Raw genomic sequence first — 20,521 nt, forward strand, 5'->3', positions numbered from 1 at the left:
TCTTTGTAGCTCTACTAATGATCCCACATCAACCCAAGTTGTAAAGAACTAAAATGAAAATTGAAAAAAACTAAAGAGAAACAATTTTTGTGAATCCTTAAAGAAAAGAGAAACAATTTTCTAAAAATGGGGAAGATATACAATTTCTATACATAAATTTTAGCTTTTAAATTAAGAAGACTATCCTAAAATTATTGAAGAAGGTGGTAGTTCAATTTTAATATAGATTAGGGGAGCCAATTGTAATTAATAAATGGGAGAGATATAATTTAAATAAACGTGGGAGGTGGTTCTAAAATCTTAAAATTGAGAGATTAAAATATCTTCTAAAAATTCGTTTTGAAAAGTGTGGTTTATGTTGACGACTATCATATAGTGTAGAGATGGCATACACTAAAGGTCATAGTACAAGATATCCATGGATATTTGTCGATATCTATCTTCATTTCAAAAGATATATAAATATCTCGATATGTTGAGAATATATCGCAAAATGATATTTCAATGATATTTAATGATATTTGGAAATATTTTGCGATATTTGGAGATATTTGGCGATATTTTATATATGTAACAGTTTTATTTAATATTTACTATTATATTTCAAATAAATATAAATAATGTATCATGATATATTAAGAAATATCTACAATATTCATGATATTTATCGATATTTTAGATATATCCACGATATTTGCATGTGAAACAATATTAAATATCTCCAAAGAGGGAGATACATCCACGATACATATCCATAAATCAGAAATCGATAGATACCCATATCCTAATATTTTGTACTATGCTTTAGGTTGCAGCACAATTTGATGATCTTAAAAAGTATATCTCACGGTATGTTTTGATGATCTTAAAAAGTATATCTCACGGTATGTTTTTGTGTGTGATTGAATACTGTTTGTCTTTCTAAGGAACTAGTTAGCTACAAAGATCACATCAACCCAACCTGTGGAGTACGTATGGCCCATTGAAAATAATGTAAAGGGTGCCTCCGTGAACCAAAATGCCTGAGACTGACTTGCACTAGACTCCAATCTCTCAACGCAATGCCACTTTTAATCTAATTGATTACCATATATGCTATTTTTGAAGGTGATTTTATGTTGACGACCACAATCCCATTGCGCTCATCAACTGCCACATTGCTCCAAAAGTTCAGCTCAAATATCTTCAATTCGTTTTGAAAAGCTGTGTAGGATCACGAATTCTGCTAATATTGAGAAAAAAGTGCTTCAAAACTTCCATGGACTTTAAGGTATTTCATATATGGCATTGCAAAGTTTCACCAACATTTTGGGTTTTTGTGTACGGATTCACCAAACGCTGATGTATAATTTTGGTGATGACTAACTATGGGAATCTTTTAATACCGACTAAAATTACACGTGCATCCATCCCAGATCTCTTAACACTGTCACTAGCTAATTATTAATTGCTCGATCTCATCAAAGTCAGAATTTTAATTCAGAAAAACTCCAACCCGTCCATTTCATTTTTCTGACCATATCTCATTCATCACACATAGCCACTATTCCACAAATATCTCTTCTCTGTTCTCTAAATAAATAAAAAAATCACAAACAAAAGTGCACCGTTGGCGTTACTTTCTACTTTTTCTTTGCTTCCTCACGTGACTTAACCAATTTCCCCTGCTTTTATAATCTCCACTCTTTCTTGCTCCTTCCTTCCTTGTATTTCTCTCAGTACAGATCTTAAATCACCTTATCTTCACTCAGTAATCTCCTTTTCTCAATACCAACCTCTTCTTTTGCATCAAATTCTCGTTCTTTCAATATTTTTTTTGCAAAATAAGCAGTTTGAGAGGGTGGTATGGCTACTAAAGAACCAAATGGTTCTTCTGTTCTTGATAAAACTAGTAAAGTTCCAGCTGAAGCACATCCATTAGCAGATAAACCATCTGAAATCGCGTCGAACATTCATTACCATGCAAGATTTACTCCTCATTTTTCACCTTTTAAGTTTCAGCCAGAGCAAGCTTATTATGCTACTGCTGAAAGTGTTCGTGATCGTCTTGTTCAGGTATATATTGTTTAATCATTGTTTACTGATGGGCTGATGTGATGTTTTCAGTTATGGCATATAGATAACTTTAAATGCAAGATATTTACCATAGGAGAATTGTCAGCAACCTTTGTTTGCCTTATATGTGATATTTGTTGGTTAAATACTGCAGCAATGGAATGAAACATATTATCATTTCCATAAAATGGATCCAAAGCAAACCTATTACTTGTCGATGGAGTATCTACAGGGAAGAGCTCTAACCAATGCAATAGGAAATCTTGACATCCAAGATGCATATGCTGATGCTTTAAATAAATTGGGACATGAACTTGAGGACATTACTGAACAGGTATGACAGTTAATAACTTACTGCTGAGTTTGGACTAGCATGTGTTTACAATAGTTGTTTTCCGTCTGATGTTCAGATACATTCTAGAGCTTTTTCTGATTTTGCTTAAACATGGTATGCATTATGGTTACTAATAAAGAATCCCCCCCCAGTTTGTTTCAGTTTGTTGTTTCTCACTTGGAATCCTACCGTAACTCTACTCTTGTGTTTTGCGCAAGTCTTCCAGTCCCTTTATTGAGATGTTTATTCTTGCACCATTAAGGGATGACAATTGATTTTTCAAGAGGCTGTTAGTTCTGATTTCTGAGGATTGACCCTTTGTAGGAGAAAGATGCAGCTCTAGGAAATGGTGGTTTGGGAAGGCTAGCATCATGCTTTCTGGATTCTATGGCAACATTAAACTTGCCTGCATGGGGTTACGGATTACGGTACAGATATGGACTCTTTAAGCAGAAAATCACAAAGGAAGGCCAAGAAGAAACTGCTGAGGATTGGCTCGAGGTCTGGTTTGAACCAAAATTCCTGTTCTACATCATTGAATTCGTTGAATGTTTGTACTGAAGTTTTTGTCAATACGTCACTTTTGTGTTCTTTGGTTCCATTCCTCATAGTTGTATGTTTGTATGGTGCAGAAGTTCAGCCCTTGGGAAGTTGTCAGGCATGATGTGATATATCCTGTCAGATTTTTCGGTCGTGTTGAGATTGATCCTACAGGATCGTAAGTGTAAAGCTCAAAAGTTGTGTAGTTTTGTTTTAGTATTTGTATTTTCACATGTCCTGGTAGCAGAGTCATAACTGTTATTCCTAGTCTTGCATTGGCTGATGTCTTGTGTAGTCTTACCATTCCATGACCATCATTAAGTGCTCTATGCTTCCTCCCTTTACGATTATTCTTCTCGTATCTTTGGCAGACGAAAATGGGTTGAGGGAGAAGTTATCCAAGCACTGGCTTACGATGTTCCCATTCCAGGATACAAGACCAAAAATACTATTAGCCTTCGCCTTTGGGAAGCGAAAGCTGTTTCTCAGGATGTCAACTTATTTCAGTTCAATGATGGACAGTATGAATCTGCTTCACAGCTTCATTCTAAAGCCCAACAGGTATCATCCATTCCAGATACAATGTTTAAGTAGTGAATGTGCAACTTACAGAATTAATGAGCCTATTTGACAGATCCAACAAATAAAAAGTTCTAACAAACCATGCTGCCGGCCCAGTGCCCAGTAAATTATCGTGGTCCAAGAGGACTTTGTAGCCATCTGGACCTTTTAAGTTAAAATGACTATTATTACTATGAACATTCAAGGCATGGAATCGTTTCTTTTGAGATTCAATGGCCAATTCAAACAATACTTGTCTCAACTCTTCTCATGTTAAGTTGACAATCTGCCCACCTAAAAAACGGCCCTGAAAAGTCCATCAGCTTGTTTAGTATTGGATGCCTGATATAATGTCAACATGTTTATTGCAGATTTGTGCAGTTCTGTATCCTGGCGATGCTACTGAAGATGGAAAGCTTCTACGACTGAAGCAACAGTTTTTCCTTTGCAGTGCTTCGCTTCAGGTAATTTGGTCTTCCTGTATCCTTCAGACATTTTTTTTTTATCTGCATGGAGTTCCTTCCATTCCATTCTTTTTATTCCTGGAAACCGACAGATACTTACCAAGTATTTTTCATTGATGCTAGCTGCACAAGTTTATGAGTATTTGGAATTTTGTGGTTTCAATGATGCTAACATAACCTTTTAATAAGAGCAGGGTGTGTGCCTACTAGTTTGCTTACACTTTTACTGCAAGTTGTGTTTGTTTTCCCTTGTAAACTTGTAGGGACCAACTGCCTAGAGGATTGAACGCCAGAAATCATAGTAGAAGGCCTTTAGAGGTGGGTAAGCCATTCTCCTTGGCCAATTCACAGTTTGGATGAAATGGCAGCACCCAGCTGGCTGGATTAGCAGATTCCATAGGAAAGTTGTGCACACTTGACATTCTCGATAGCAGTTAAGACTGATTATATATCTTGGTGATCCTGGTGCTTAAGCTATTATTAGGACCCAAATTGTCATGAACTATTAATAATAATCACCATGAGTTTGTTATTGTTGAGATTATTCCACCCCAATGTCTAGGTGTGTCCCACCTATGTTCTCTCCTTGAGCCTCCTCTCATAGTCATAAAATTTGCCCCTCTACATAAGTTCGAGCTTATAGAGAAATTGGCAATCTGACAGTTATTATGTAAAATCACATCTTTGGTTCCTTACTCGAGATTCTCTGTAGGATATCATCTTTAGGTTCAAGGAGAGGAGAGATGGAAAAGGCTCTTGGCAGTGGTCTGAATTTCCCAGCAAGGTCGCAGTTCAGCTAAACGATACACATCCCACTCTTGCAATTCCAGAATTGATGCGACTTTTGATGGATGAGGAAGGTCTTGGATGGGATGAAGCTTGGGCTGTTACGTCAAGGTACACATTAATTCTTCCAGTCTTTTAGTTCAAATTTTGATTCACTGAGTATATGATACCAGTATCATCCCTTGGATCCGCTCTGAAATTTTCTTGATATTGTTATTGCTATGTTATACCTCCTAAAATATGACTTTGTTTTTGGCGATTCAGTACCATTGCATATACCAATCACACAGTTCTTCCCGAAGCATTGGAAAAATGGTCACTAGCAGTTATGAGAAAGCTTCTCCCTCGACATGTGGAAATCATAGAAGAAATTGATAAGCGGGTATTTCCTTTATGCTTCTCTAATTTCGTGTATATCTTTGACCAATTAAATAGAGATTAAGTATCTTAAAAACTATGCAGTTTATGGCAATAATACGTTCAACCCGAACCGACCTTGAGGGTAAGCTCCCCAGCTTGTGCATCGTGGATAACTCCAATCCTCAGAAGTCAGTTGTGCGAATGGCAAATTTGTGTGTGGTGACTGCTCATACGGTGAGTCTCTTTTTTACTCAAACTTGTGAACATGGTAACTACGTCAATCAAATGTTCTGAAGTGTTTGAAGATTTTTAGCTTCCCAATTATGTTGATGCTAGGTTATGCTAGAATTTTATATGATATTAAAATCTGTGGAAACGCAACAAAAAGGTTGTGAACTTAGTTGCTCTCGCAAAAAAAAAAGTATTTTCCATGTAACTATTGTGCCTTTATATCTTTGAAAATGAAAATGTGCATTGTTCAAGCAGCCACAGAGCAGTAAGATATGGTTTAACGTAAACCATACTCAAACAGTTCGAGATTATCATTTTTGTTGTTTGTGTTAGACTTGCAATCATAGTGCACTTGTTACGCACGTCATTGTGTTACAACCTAGTTTGCATGACCAATTTCCTGTAAATAACAATAAAATAGCATTCACTTGATGATTTTATTACCTTGAATATTTTACCAATTAATGAAGTGATGACCTGGTGCTAATGGGTACCAGGGAAAACTAGGAAAGATACAGTCAAAAGCTTCCCAAGGATTGCTATATCTTGGGGTGTATCAAACAACTTCGTAAGTACAAAATCTTATTTATATCCAGAACTCTTTAGAAAGAACGAAACCGCCAAATAACATTATTCTTGCCAAAAAGAATGATCAGACAATGAATGAGTGGATGACAGTGTCAAATGTAGCACTTAACTTACCACGTTCACTTTATTTTTTTCCTTTTGATTGTTTTTCTTCCCACCATGCTTCCAGTTATATGCAACTTAAATGAATATCTTATTGCACATATTTGTAGGTAAATGGTGTTGCCCAACTACACAGTGACATATTGAAATCAGAGTTATTTGCAGACTACGTCTCCATATGGCCCACCAAGTTCCAAAATAAAACCAACGGTATCACTCCTCGCCGATGGCTTCGTTTTTGCAGCCCTGAGCTGAGCAGCATAATCTCCAAATGGCTGAAAACAGATACTTGGGTTAGCAACCTTGACCTCCTCACTGAACTCCGTCAGGTATGTACTTGGATATGTATTCTATCCCTATGGTTTTGTTCTCGGATTATTTCTATATTAGTGTTTTTTTTTGCTGTTTTTGTTGTTTTCTTGTTGCTGTTGTTGTTCTCTTTGTTTTCTGGAATTGCAAGTGTAAGTTATGCTTCTACTGACCCTCCATCCAACAGTTTGCTGACAATGAGGACTTGCAAGCTGAGTGGGCAGCTGCCAAAATGGCTAACAAGAAACGTCTGGCACAGTATATATTGCAAGAGACTGGTTTGAGCATTGACCCTAATAGCCTGTTTGACATACAAGTCAAGCGCATCCATGAATATAAGAGACAGCTTTTGAATATACTGGGAGCAATATATAGGTACAAGAAATTAAAGGTATGGAGGATTTAGCTCTAATATTTATGGTTATTAATTAACAGTTAAATTTGTTTTATAGTCTAAGCCATACCAATAAAGTTTATATTTGTCATGGCAAGCAAAGCACCGTTAGCCATACTAATAGAATTATGATATCCAGAAGTCACATTATACGATAGTGTTAAGCATGTGAGTAATAATAATATGGACAAGGAAACGTGAGCCGAGTAACTTCAGATAGTATATCAATTTTACCGTGGTTTTTCCTCTGATCCAATTATTTTATTTTGAAAATCTTATCTAAAAATGACTGCTGAAAAGGTCAGTAATAGACTAGTAAGAACAAGAGGTTGAATGTTGTTTATCTGAAATTACTTTGAAATTGATATTTATCAGGAAATGAGCCCTGATGAACGAGCAAAGACTACACCACGTACAATCATGATTGGAGGAAAAGCATTTGCAACTTATACGAATGCAAAAAGAATAGTCAAGCTGGTAAATGATGTCAGTGCTGTTGTGTACACTGACCCCGAGGTCAATAACTACTTGAAGGTATATACAGTTTAACCAAATTTTTGGATTAAAATTATTCCAGTTATCTAACAACTTCTTCTTTGCTCATGGAGCAACATATCGAATTTAGATTTTTGCTTCCGAGAGAATTGGAATTTTCACTGACTCACAGAACAACAAACATCTACACCATACCTGCTTGTTTCCCTGAAACATTTTCCTTAAGTAACCATTATGTTGCTCCCATATATTCAGGTTGTGTTTGTACCAAATTACAATGTATCTGTGGCGGAAATGCTCATTCCTGGGAGTGAGCTATCTCAGCATATCAGCACTGCAGGTATGGAGGCAAGTGGTACGAGCAACATGAAATTTGCTTTAAATGGTTGCCTCATAATTGGAACTTTGGACGGAGCTAACGTGGAAATCAGAGAAGAAATCGGGGAGGAAAACTTTTTCCTGTTTGGTGCAGAAGCTGATGAAGTTCCCAAGCTGCGCAAGGATAGAGAGAATGGACTGGTAATTAACTCGAACTTATACCTGTTTCTTCTTGATCTGAAATATGGAAAACCTATTCTTCTCTGAAGTGTGAGTTGTTTTCTATAGATTATTTCTCATCGTTTACATAGTTAAAAATTACTTTTCGAGCAAGTTCACAACATGCTTCCAATTACATAGAAAGATTCAGTGAGAAGAAAAAGAATCCCTTAAAAACAGAAATATTTAGTCTCATATCAAACAGATGCAAATTCGTGCAGCTCCTGTTCATATGTGGTCGACAAGTGTTTCTGGTGTCTAGATGTGGTTTCTGTAATTAGACACTGTCAATGTGGCTATCCATGAAAGCTTTTCAAAGTCAAAATGTGTTTGTGCATGATCTTCTATACCTTTAAAAAGTTTACTTCCTCTTAATTCCCCTTATAATTATCCTTAAGAAGTGTGTTCTATGAATCTTTTAGCTTTCATAACTGAAGCAAGACAAATATCACTTCATGTATCCACTTTAGGATGCGCACAGACTAATGAACTTAAGCGATTAAGACTACAGTTTACCCATCTGACATGAATCCTTCTTGCTCATCCTACAGTTTAAGCCAGATCCACGGTTCGAAGAGGCCAAACAATTTATCAGGAGTGGTGCATTTGGAACTTATGACTACAATCCGCTCCTTGATTCTCTGGAGGGAGACACTGGTTATGGGCGTGGTGATTATTTCCTGGTTGGTCACGACTTTCCTGCCTATATGGATGCTCAGGCCAAGGTGGACGAAGCTTACAAGTAAGATGATTTTCAGAATTACTTATATTTCTACTTGCACCAAATATGCTCATCAGTGCTGATGCTAAGACATGCATAATGCATTAGTATCTTCCTATGCTACATGGACGCGCCATATTCTAAAAATAATCTGTCGGATACGTATCCATGTGTTTGTGGCTACAGACACATATTGTATGTGATATGCCTCAATTTTTTATATTTCGCCGTGTCGGATGCGGACACACATATCCGTCTTCCTTGCTTGAAAAGGTTTTCAATTTTTTATCATTCTTGGTCCTTTTCAATTCCCAGTTGTCAAGGAGTATTGTCTTTGACAAAAATCTAGCCTCTCTAGTGGTTTGTTGTTTTCTCTTCCTAGAGTTCCCCAGGTTGGTCTTGATACTTCAAAATATCTTTTCCCATTTTCTTGGTAAAATGGCACTGCTGGTGGCATATTTCAAGCACGTCTTACATGAAGCAAAGAACCACTTAATTGATCCCAGTAGTCTGGAGTGCCTTGTGAATTATTAACTCCATTTGCCCTAATCCTGTGTTGTCTAGAACATCCACTCATTGTTATGCTGAAAAGAAAAAAAAAAATAGACCTGATTTTTAGGTATATTTTTTACCAACTGTTTTCTTATTATGTATTGCAGAGATCAAAAAAGATGGCTAAAGATGTCTATTTTGAGTACAGCTGGTAGCGGTAAATTCAGCAGCGATCGTACAATTGCTCAGTACGCCAAGGAAATCTGGAACATAGAGGCCTGCCCTGTACCATAAGTTCAAAATCGACAGCAAGTCTGCCAGATAATATAAATAAATAGGGGACTATAAATAGTACCATAAAAGATAAAAATTCCTGTGTGAAAAATATTTGCATATTTCATGCAGTTTTCCATGTCCAACCTTTTCCTTTGGTATTTCTCAATCAATTTCCCATGGGCAATGCTCTATCCAATCGTTTTAGTTAGTTATACTATGCATGTACCGTCTGGATCTAAGCTCTTCACAGTAGGGTGGTTGACTGGGCTCTCACAACCACAGCACAAATATCATTGGGATTGGCTTAAGCATAAATCCTTCATTAATACCAAACGCGCAATTCAATTCATTAATATCTTTGTTTAAAATTGGATTATTTTAAACCACTATTAACAAAAACAAACTCATAATTCTTTTTCAGCTTTTGTTAAAGTATATTTACACTGCAGATATGAACAGAGAAGGGGGAAAGGAACAAATATTAAGCTCAAAGGTTGAACTTCTAGATTCTAGTTTGGACATAGACATTGGACGCTTTAATCAGCTCTGCAGAATTACCACAGCCTGAACCAGAAAAAATGGACAATACGAATTACCCTTAAATGGACAGGAAGTGAGTACAAAAATGATTAAAGACTCCCTTTCAGTTAGAGTTGAGTACGTGAAACAAAAACGAAGCACTAGGACAAACAAGTTTTCGTTTTCAAAAGGCAGTATCTACGCAATTAGGTGTTCATCAGCTTCTGAAAATCATTTGTATCCTTCATCTTCCGCCAGCAATCGCTCTCTCCAAGTTGCTGGCTGTTTCTTCAATAACATTAAGTTCTCGCATGAGCTTTTCCAACTTGGCAACATCCTCGTTTTGACGATGCTCCGCAACCTTTTGCTTGTAACCAGCAGCACTCATCATCTGCTTTAAGTTGTCGTGCTGTTTTTGTAGTTCCTCTCTCCTTTTTCTTAGTTTTTCAAGTTCAGCCTCTGTATTCAGAGCTCCCTCTAAGTAAACTGTAATCGCTTCATCCTTCACAACTTTCGAACTACATTTAGCTAGCCTCGTATCATACTCACCCAAAACGTCCAGCGAAGATAAAGAGGCAAGAGTCGAAATCTCCAATTCATGGGTCTTTATGATCTCTGATTTATCAGTCCGGCAAACCACAAATGCCGGTCGCCTTTGATGTCTCTCGTTTGGAGAACGGAGTGATCTAAGAGACGTTACAATACCATCAACAAGATTCATATGAGATTCAGTCGTTTCGTTTGTCCATTTCTTTGTAACTGATGGATACTCGGATATCATAATCGATTCCTTTAAGTAACTCCCAGATGTCTTAGGAAGTCGTTGCCAAAGTTCTTCTGTAACGAAAGGCATAAATGGATGAAGCAGACGCAACCCGTTGTCCAGACAAATCCACAGAGTGTCACATGCAGCACTCCTCGTTGAATCGAACTTTGGATCAGCTCCAGCAAAGTATGGTTTGATCACTTCGATAAAAACATCACACAACTGGAATTGCCACCAATGATATACTGCAGTAGATGCCTCTGCGAACTCATATGAATAGAGTGAGGACACGGTTTTGGATATGGCTTTGTTCAAGACTGATAGAATCCATCTGCAGCTGAAAGGCATAGTTTCCAGCACAAGATCCGTACAAGGGATGTAATTATCTCCCAGTTTGATCATGGCAAACCGTACAGCATTCCACAATTTGTTACACATCTGACGATAACCAACTACTCGTTTGATATCCAAATTAATATTTTCAGACTGAGCTGTGTACGAGACAAGGGCAAAACGCAGAGCGTCTGCACCACATTCAGGTATACCCCCAGGAAAATCAACTTCTTGTTGTTTTCTGGCAAGATCCAACTCATTAGGGTCCAGGTTACCCTCTTCCAACCTTTTCTGGAGACCTTCCAAGGATATGCCATTTATTACTTCTAAAGGATCGACAACATTCCCCTTGGACTTTGACATTTTTTTACCTTGAGCATCACGGATCATTGGGTGCAAATAAACCTTTCTAAAAGGTACATCACCTCCGAGTTTCATTCCTAGCATCACCATCCGAGCAACCCAGAAAAAAATAATGTCATGTCCAGTTTCAAGAACCGACGTTGGATAAAATTCCCTAAAATCTTCGGTATTCTCTGGCCAACCCAGTACAGACAATGGAAACAGTGCAGACGAAAACCAGGTGTCTAGCACATCGGGATCTTGGGCCAATTGGAATTTCTTTCCAGCAAAAATTTTGTTTGCCTGCCATTGAGCTTCTTCCTCATTTCTTCCAACCGCCCAATGGTCATTGTACGCACCGAACTCTTTTAGTTGGTCGTCCTCAAGCGTAACATACCATGCTGGAATGCGGTGGCCCCACCAGAGCTGTCGTGAGATACACCAATCCCGAATATTCTCCATCCATCTCCTCCACTCAGCACAATACTTCTTGGGGATGATCTCAATCTTCCTCTTATCATCATCAAAAACAGCATCCAGCGCTTCCTTGGCCATGTCGGTACAGTTCACATACCACTGTGGCTTTATCAAAGGTTCCATAACATCATTACTCCTTGAACAAACTCCAAGGCTCATCTCATTATCTTCAGCACCTCTATATAGTCCCTTCTTTTGTAATGCTTCGATCACAGCTGCACGAGCTTTAAACCGTGGCATCCCCTCAAACTCAGAGCCACCATTGCTATTTATTTTCCCATCATCAGTGAAAATGTTAATAAATTCAAGATTATGACGCTTTCCAACCTCAAAATCATTTGGATCATGAGCAGGGGTAATCTTAACAGCACCGGTTCCAAAATCTCTATCAGCTATTTCATCACATATTATCTTCAGCTTTCTTCCATTGAATGGATGAATTGCGAACTTCCCATGAAGATGAGTATATTTGTCGTGCTCAGGATGTACAGCAATTGCTGTATCCCCAAGCATTGTTTCTACTCGTGTCGTGGCAACAACTATCTCACCCAAGTCTCCCTCTAAAGGGTACGCAAACGATGTCAACACACCGAATTCCACAGGGTCTGCATACCCAGGAACCTCTAGCACGGTTCTTGGCTTTATGTCCTTGTGGTCTACCTCGATGTCAGATATAGCTGTTCGCAAGACACAATCCCAATTAACAAGCCGATAATCCCTATAGATAAGACCCTCTCTGTGTAGTCGAACAAAAGCTTCTGTCACAGCCTTTGACCTTGTCTCGTCCATAGTAAAGCACTGACGGGACCAATCAAGAGAAGCACCCAGCCGACGTTTCTGATCTAAAATTGTGCCTCCATACTCGTCTTTCCACTTCCACACTTCGGACACAAATCTCTCCCGACCGATATCATGCCTGGTTAATTTTGTCTCGCGCATAATTTTCTTCTCCACAACCACCTGGGTGGCAATCCCAGCATGGTCCATTCCAGGCACCCACAAAGTATTATAACCTGACATTCTCCGCCAACGGACTATTGTGTCCTGCAGAAAACACCAAATCAAATAAATCAATTTGTATATATATTGGGCCGGAAATAATAAACAAGAATAGCTTATAAGGCTCATCACCTGAATTGCAGCAGTAAGGGCATGGCCTATGTGAAGAGCCCCAGTCACATTAGGCGGCGGCAGAATAACAACAAATGGAGGTTTGGAGCTGTTAGCATCTGCCACGAAGAAGCCTGAATTCTCCCACCACTGGTACCATGACTTCTCCACAGGGCCAGGGTTATACTGTTTTGCCATATGAGAAGATACTTGTTTCTTCTCACCACAACAAGTCACAGGGTCGTCTTCAGGGATTGGGCTTTCATCCTCATCTCCACCCCTTCTTTTTGTTACAACTTTATTCTTTTTCAAAACATTGGATGCTTTTTGCTGTTTCAGTATTGCCTTGAGTCTCTTTGCTTCCTTCTCTTCCTTTTTCTTCTTTCTCTCGAGGGTGGCCTTTGTAGGACCAATATCATCTTCAGCCATGCTTCGATGAGAAGAAGGTACGGCGTTACTAGTTTTTTGTTTTAGTTTCTTAGAAGAATGAAAAGTATCACCGTCTAGGATTGCATACGATAGGTAGGTTACTAATTAGATTTCGGGCTTTGCTTACATTGGGCTCTAAATTTGGCCCAAACTCTTCAAAGACTCTTCTCTATGTTTGACTGTCTGTTTAGGCTTTACACTTTACACATTCCGTCTCCTAAAATTAACAAACACTAGTTTTTGAGCCCGTTCAACGAACGGAGACCGTTTTCATATATATTTTTAATATTTTATAAATTTAATTTTTGAATTATTATGTACTAAAATGTTTTAACTATAGAATATTATAATGACCGTTTTCATCTAATTAATTTAATTTATTTTTAATATTTTATAAATTTAATTTTTGAATTATTATATACTAAAAAGTTTTCACTATAGAATATTATAATAATTAAAATTTTGATAAAAACACAAATTTCTATAAATATTCAATCTACTACCTTGATAGTTAACCATTTGATAGTCTAAAAGCTTATGCAGACAAAAATAAAAGCAAAACTCGGATAACTAACAAAGAATTTTGGTTATGTAAAGAATTTTGGTTATGTAGAGAGAATCATAACTCTATCATTCCCTATTTATAATTGCCTTTAGATAATTAATATTTTTTTTTTCAGACTGTGAATTTTTTTTTCCTGAATTTGTATGCACTGATTTCTAAGCATGTCGTTCTTTTCTGCAATCTTAAGTTTGTTCCAAATTTCTTCTATTTCTTCATAGTTATAGTCTACTGCTTCAGATTTAAATTGATTAGGGTTACCTATTTGATTAGAAGTTTAGTTTGTTTATTATTCTAACTTCATGTATATCTATAATTGTACTATTCGATTAATGTTGCAAATATGGTTTGGTGTATTTAACTTGGGCTTAAGCCCATTATATTTTTCACGTATAGACTTGAGGATTTTATTTTCTTTTTCATGTTTGAGGTTGGTTATTTCAACATACCACTTGATTTCACGTCTAAATCTCTTAAATTAAATCTGAGATGTGGATATGGGATCTTTGTCTTTGTAAACAAAGGTGAAGCTCTTGTATTTGCTTTGTAATTATAACACATATATGAACTTATTTTTGTCGTTTCTCAGATATGAAATTATAAGTTTGCACTACTTAAGAGCATATCTACTATTATGATGGGAGAATCTCTCTTATAAATAAAAGAAATACAAATTATTCACCCTTTAATCAACAATATGATTTTTCTGCATGTACATTGATAGACACATTGAAGACAATGTCAAGGTTATGGAAATGGATTTTGGGCAATGTAGAGGGAGTACAAAGAGCAGGAATGGTTATTTAACCAATGTTCATGTTGAAAGGGGAGATCAAAGATATTCAAAGACATTATTATATGAGTAACTAAAGCAAAACTGTCTCGCCACATGTTATTAGCAAAGATGAGCCCTAATGCTTGCAATAGACATTTTGATGATAATTCAGGTGAGTACATAATGAGCAGTTCTCGCCACAACTTAAGTGTGTCAAAACCCGATCCAAGTTTATTAAGTATCTTTCAGTTTTGGTCAAAGCTATTATAATAAGAATGCTTTCTAGCTCACCATTTTCATAATCGATTGTGCTCTTATGGTAATTTGTGGTGATTTAGGAGAGTTTATATAATAGAATTGCAAAACTGTCCCGATAATACTAAAAAAATCTAGATATCTAAGAATGTTGCTGACTGCCTAATTCTTTCGCACTACCAATGGTGTGTTTTTTTTTTTAAAGTTCATCTGGTATTTGGCATTAGAATACTGAAGGAGGACCTCACTATCTCATTAATATTTGGAAGACACTGTCTAGTATTTACATTGTTGAATGTTCAGTGCATCCACTTATTTACAATTACTCACTTCTTTTAGAAGGTCAGCAAACAAAACAATGCTATGATACGAATACCTACTCCAAAGGTGACAAATGACTTATATTTTTTCGAGCATCGAACACAATATAACTTGAAATAGTCGAATTTGAAAAGCGAGTGTGCTAATATTATAAATTTAAACTAAAAATTAACAAACTCAATAGTTACAAACTTTCATAAATAAAAAGCGTTAAACCTCGGCCATTACCATATCACGTTCATCCTTTATAAATTGTATTGCGTGAAAAGCTGCTGAATCCTCTGCTTATGCAACAGAATATGTTGGGCTTCCATAAATTTGTTTAATTATGACGTCTTCACTATTGAAGAATAAGTCTTTTGGTACCTTTAATGTCACAGTGCTTTTGAATCGTCCGCTCTCTAATTCTGTATTGTAGACCGGATCTTGTTGAATGTTAAGTCCTGCTTCTAGAATTTCCTTTAACATTTTTTTTTTACATAAGCTGTAATTTTCATACGCCATTATCTGCAATATACATAATAAAATGAAGTCAATAAATAATTGTAAATAATAGAGAAGAGGAAGAAAGTAGGCTACCTGGTTTTTGGATATGTGTAGTTAAATTGTTTTTTTTAGGTTAATAGATTATGTTTTACTAAGTGATTGGAAGTTCACTTTTTGTAGGTTTTTAGTTTGTATATCTCTTAAATTTTGATATTTTGGAACATCGAGGTTCTCCTTTTTTGCAGCCTCCACTTTATTAGGAGCATGGATTATGACACATGTCGGGTATTTTGAAATTTGGTTTTTGAGTTTTATGGTGTGGGCACGTGCAAAACGTGTGAGGGGTAATTGTTGCATTTTGAAAGAGCATAACACCAGACACACCACAATAGACGGTCAAACTTGGTAAATGAATCGTTAACTAACGATAGGGTTATCTAAAGCCAAGAAACGTAAAACTTTGGTCCAATGCAAATACCCATATTATTGGGATGACCTAAAGCTAAATCACCTTATTTTAAATTAGATATATATTTTTTAATTAGGTAGAAGCTATTGGGTTTAGAAACCCATAAGTATACTATTACTGTTGGGCCTGGGCCGAACAAATTGCGGGTATTGAATCTAAAATTCAATTCAAATTTGAATTGCTATCTCTTTTTCCCACGCAGCTTCCTTTCAACTAAATTGCTCTAGTCTTCTTGTTAAGATATGTATCTGATTATGTGGATGTGTTCTGAAGAATTTTATCTTTAGCTTTTCTGTTAATTTTGTCATTCACATTTTTCAGGCTAGGGGAGGCCTGTTATGGAATGGTGAACCACGTCTAAAGTTGCTGCTTGTTCAGCTCGTGGAATTGCTTATCTTCATGAGAACTGTAAGCATCGTTTTTCTGAGAGGTGGTAAAAAGTTGATGAAACCGTTTGTGAGGTGTCAGTTTCGAATGTTACCTTTTTTTTTTTTTTCCGATGATATAACTATGCTATTTCTTCTCATACTGAGCTGTTTCCGTTTCCTCGTGTTTTGATTCCTCCGAAAGTATTGTTTGAACTGGTAGCTCGAGCAATGTCTTTTCCCCAACCCCTCAGTTTAAACTTCTGTGGTTGCAGGATACGTATTTGTGACCATTGAAACCCACTTAACAAAATGCATATGCCTTAACAATAGGTTTCCTTTCAATTTGGTCTTACTCTCGATCTATACTTGAGAGAGTGAGTGTGTTCCTTTACAAATTTACCTAGCAGTGTTCGAAGAAAGTGCTTGCTTTCGCTTGAGAAAGGGTTGCCGTTAAGGAGTGGTTTGGGTTCGAGTGTGGCGAGTGCTGCCGTTGTAGCTGTAGTAGTGAATGAGATTTTTGGTGGGAGAGTTATTGGTGGGAGAGTGGTTTGGGGTCTAGTGCGGCGAGTGCTGCTGAGCTGTTAATGAGATTTTTGGTGGGAGAGTGGTTTGGGGTCAAGTGGGGCGAGTGCTGCTGCTACAGCTGTAGCTATGAATGAGATTTTTTGTTGGAGAGTGGCTTTTGAAGTTTGTAATTACATTGATAAAACTTATTGGACTCTATCAATTTGGCCATAGACCATAATAGTTGAAATTTTAATTAATAGTTTGGTCCTTGGGTAGAGATGCCATTTGATTGTAGTTAGATTCCCCTAACGACTCATTCCGAGTAAATGTGCTCAAGCTGTGTTATATAATTTTTTTTTTCACTTTATTATTATGTATCAAAAATCTTACTTCCAAACTATATTCACTCAGACAATAAATTAAAAGATCATCTTGTATTTGGCAGTAGAATACTGAAGTAGAAACTCACTATCTCATTAATATTTGGAAGACACTGTCCAGTATTTACATTGTAGAATGTTCAGGGCATCGACTTATTGCAGTATGGAAATAGCTGATTACCTATTATTCTTTACTTATTTTTTTATCAATATTTGTTAATTGTTATCTTATTTTGCTAAATTTGTTTGTAATAATAGTAAGGGAGGATAGGTAATAATTACATTTACTCACTTGTTTTTTAAGGTCAGCAAACGAAACAATGCTATGATACGAATACCTACTCCAAAGGTAACAAATAACTTTTTTTTTTCAATATCGAACACAATATAACTTGAATTAGTCGAATTGGAAAAGTGAGCGTGCTAATATTATAAATTTAAACTAAAAATTAAAGGACTTAATAGTGACAAACTTTCATAAATAAGAAGTGTTAAACCTCGGCCATTAAAAAAATACTATGTGATTAACATACTAAAATTTTGGTATTAAAGTACTAATCCTCATGGTTTTCTTTTCTTTATTATGGAACTCTCCGTGTCCTTCATTCCTTTAATTTTATCTTTGTTATGTTTATTATCATCAACCAAACAATCTAGTATAATATTTTTGAGGATGTCGAGTTGATTTTGTTTCTCTTCAACTTGTATTGTTTTCTTCATAAGTTCTTTGAAATTGAAGTCTTCAATTTCCATATCACGTTCATCATTTATAAACTGTATTGTGTTAAAAGCTGTTGAATCCTCTGCTTTTGCAACAGAATATGTTGGTCTTCCATTAATTTCTTTAACTATGACGTTTTCACCTTTAATGTTACAGTGTTTTTGAGTCGTCCGCTCTCTAATTCTGTGTTGTAAACGGGATCTTGTTGAATGTTAAGTCCTTCTAGAATTTTCTTTAACATTTTTTTTTTTACATAAGCTGCAATTTTCATACGCCATTATCTGCAATATACATAATAAAATGAAGTCAATAAATTATTGTAAATAATGGTGAAGAGGAAGAAAATAGTTTACCTTGTTTTTCGATATGTGTAGTTAAATTGTTTTTTTTTAGGTTAATAGATTATGTTTTACTAAGTGATTGGAAGTTCACTTTTCCTAGGTTTTTAGTTTTATATATCTCTTAAATTTTGATATTTTGGAACAGCGAGCTTCTCCTTTTTTGCAGCCACCACTCTATTAGGAGCATGGATTATGACACGTGTCGGGTAATTTGAAATTTGGATTTTGAGTTTTATGGTGTGGGCACGTGCAAAATGTGTGAGGGGTATTTGTTGCATTTTGAAATGGCATAACACCAGACACACCACAATAGACGGTCAAACTTGGTAAATGAATCGTTAACTAACGATAGGATTACCTAAAGCTAAGAAATGTAAAACTTTGGGTCCAACGCAAATACCCATATTTTATTTTAAATTAGATTTTTTTATTTTTTTTAATTAGGTAGAATCTATTGGGTTTAGAAACCTCTAAGTATAACATATGTTTTAAGTGGGTATTGTATCTCAATTCAATTCAAATTTGAGTTGCTACCTCTTATGGAGATATTGAAATGTCTTACACCTAGGTACTCATGCTGATTCATAGCAATATATTGAGAGCTGGCAACAAACAGATGGTTTCTCAACTTCAGAGTTTAGGAAGTGCATAATACAATACCAACTTATTGAAGTGGTCTGCGTATAGGAGAGAATAAAGCAAACAGTCGAGGTAGGTATGGTCCGCAATATATTGAGAGCTGGCAACGAACAGATGGTTTCTCAACTTTAGAGTTTAGGAAGTGCAGAATACAATACCAACTTATTGAAGTGGTCTGCGTATAGGAGAGAATAAAGCAAGTTGTGTTGTTTTGAAGTTTTGTATCTTCCTGTTGGTAACTCTGATTTTGGACCGGTTAAAAACTCAGATTGACTATATAGACCTGTGGCATCTATTGATATCTTCGTGTTTTCACTGGTTAAACTAAATTTTTAACTTGTTGTGGATTTTTAACCTACTGATGTCTTTAAATGTATGAAAATTTGTGTCGAAGTAGCTTTTTTGTGCTAGATCAGTATATTTCTTGATCTTTCTTAGTTCTTGTTTCCCAAATTTCAGCAAATTTTGGAATTGCTGCTATATCTGCTATAAGAATGCTTGGGGTTCAATTAACCGGTCTATCACTTTTGCTTGAGAAAGGGTTATTTCAACATACCACTTGATTTCACATCTAAATCTCTTAAATTAAATACAGATGTGGATATGGACTGTACTGCTGTAAACGAAGGTGAAGCTCTTGTATTTGCTTTGTAATTATAACACAGATATGAATTTATTTTTGGCGTTTCTCATATATGAAATTATAACACAGATATGAAATTATTTCTATATAAATAAAATGACCACATGCATCCTACTGAAAATAGTTTGCACTACTTAAGAGCATATCCACTATTATGATGGGAGAATCTCTCTTATAAATAAAAGAAATACAAATTATTCGCCCTTTAATCAGCAATATGATTTTTCTGCATGTACATTGATAGACACATTGAAGACAATGTCAAGGTTGTGGAAATGGATTTTGGGCAATGTAGAGGGAGTATAAAGAGCAAGAATGGCTATTTAACCAATGTTCATGTTGAAATGGGAGATCAAATATATTGACCACATTGTTATGCAGAACTAAAGCAAAACTGTCTCTGCCACATGTTATTAGCAAAGATGAGCCCTAATGCATGCAGTAGACATTTTGATGATAATTCAGTGAGTACAGAATAGAGCAGTTCCTGTCACAACTTAAGTGTGTCAAAACCTGATCCAAGTTTATTAAGTATCTTTCAGTTTTGGTCAAAGCTATTATAATAAGAATGCTTTCTAGCTCACCATTTTCATAATTGATTGTGCTCTTGTGGTAATTTGTGGTGATTTAGGAGAGTTTATATAATGGAGTTGCAAAACTGCCTCGATAATACTAAAAAAATCTGGACATCTGAGAATGTTGCTGACTGCCTAATTATTTCGCACTACCAATGGTGTGTTTTTTTTTAAAAGTTCATCTGGTATTTGGCATTAGAATACTGAAGGAGGAACTCACTATCTCATTAATATTTGGAAGACACTATCCAGATTTAC

At 36.1% G+C, this 20,521-nt stretch overlaps 2 protein-coding genes across 2 annotated transcripts; one reads left to right on the forward strand and one right to left on the reverse strand.

The window, feature by feature from the left end:
• Positions 1-1,453: 1,453 nt before the first annotated feature.
• PHS2 (alpha-glucan phosphorylase 2) lies at positions 1,454-9,436 on the forward strand. The gene is made up of 15 exons (XM_086571085.1): positions 1,454-2,055; positions 2,210-2,389; positions 2,714-2,890; positions 3,022-3,107; positions 3,301-3,490; positions 3,862-3,954; positions 4,667-4,851; positions 5,005-5,122; positions 5,203-5,334; positions 6,132-6,350; positions 6,518-6,721; positions 7,100-7,258; positions 7,475-7,738; positions 8,308-8,498; positions 9,137-9,436. The coding sequence occupies exons 1-15, from the start codon at positions 1,846-1,848 to the stop codon at positions 9,261-9,263; spliced, it is 2,535 nt and encodes an 844-aa protein (XP_086427211.1). The 5' UTR covers positions 1,454-1,845; the 3' UTR covers positions 9,264-9,436.
• Positions 9,437-9,877: 441 nt separating this feature from the next.
• On the reverse strand, positions 9,878-13,294 carry LOC147486321 (valine--tRNA ligase, mitochondrial 1-like). Its single transcript, XM_086571084.1, has 2 exons — positions 12,814-13,294; positions 9,878-12,726 (listed from the first exon to the last, which is right to left on the reverse strand). Exons 1-2 carry the CDS (start codon positions 13,219-13,221, stop codon positions 10,009-10,011), a joined length of 3,126 nt encoding a protein of 1,041 aa, XP_086427210.1. The 5' UTR covers positions 13,222-13,294; the 3' UTR covers positions 9,878-10,008.
• Positions 13,295-20,521: the final 7,227 nt, after the last annotated feature.

Source organism: Coptis chinensis, chromosome 7 (assembly GCF_015680905.1).
Source record: "Coptis chinensis isolate HL-2020 chromosome 7, ASM1568090v1, whole genome shotgun sequence".
NCBI classification, from domain to species: Eukaryota; Viridiplantae; Streptophyta; class Magnoliopsida; order Ranunculales; family Ranunculaceae; genus Coptis; species Coptis chinensis.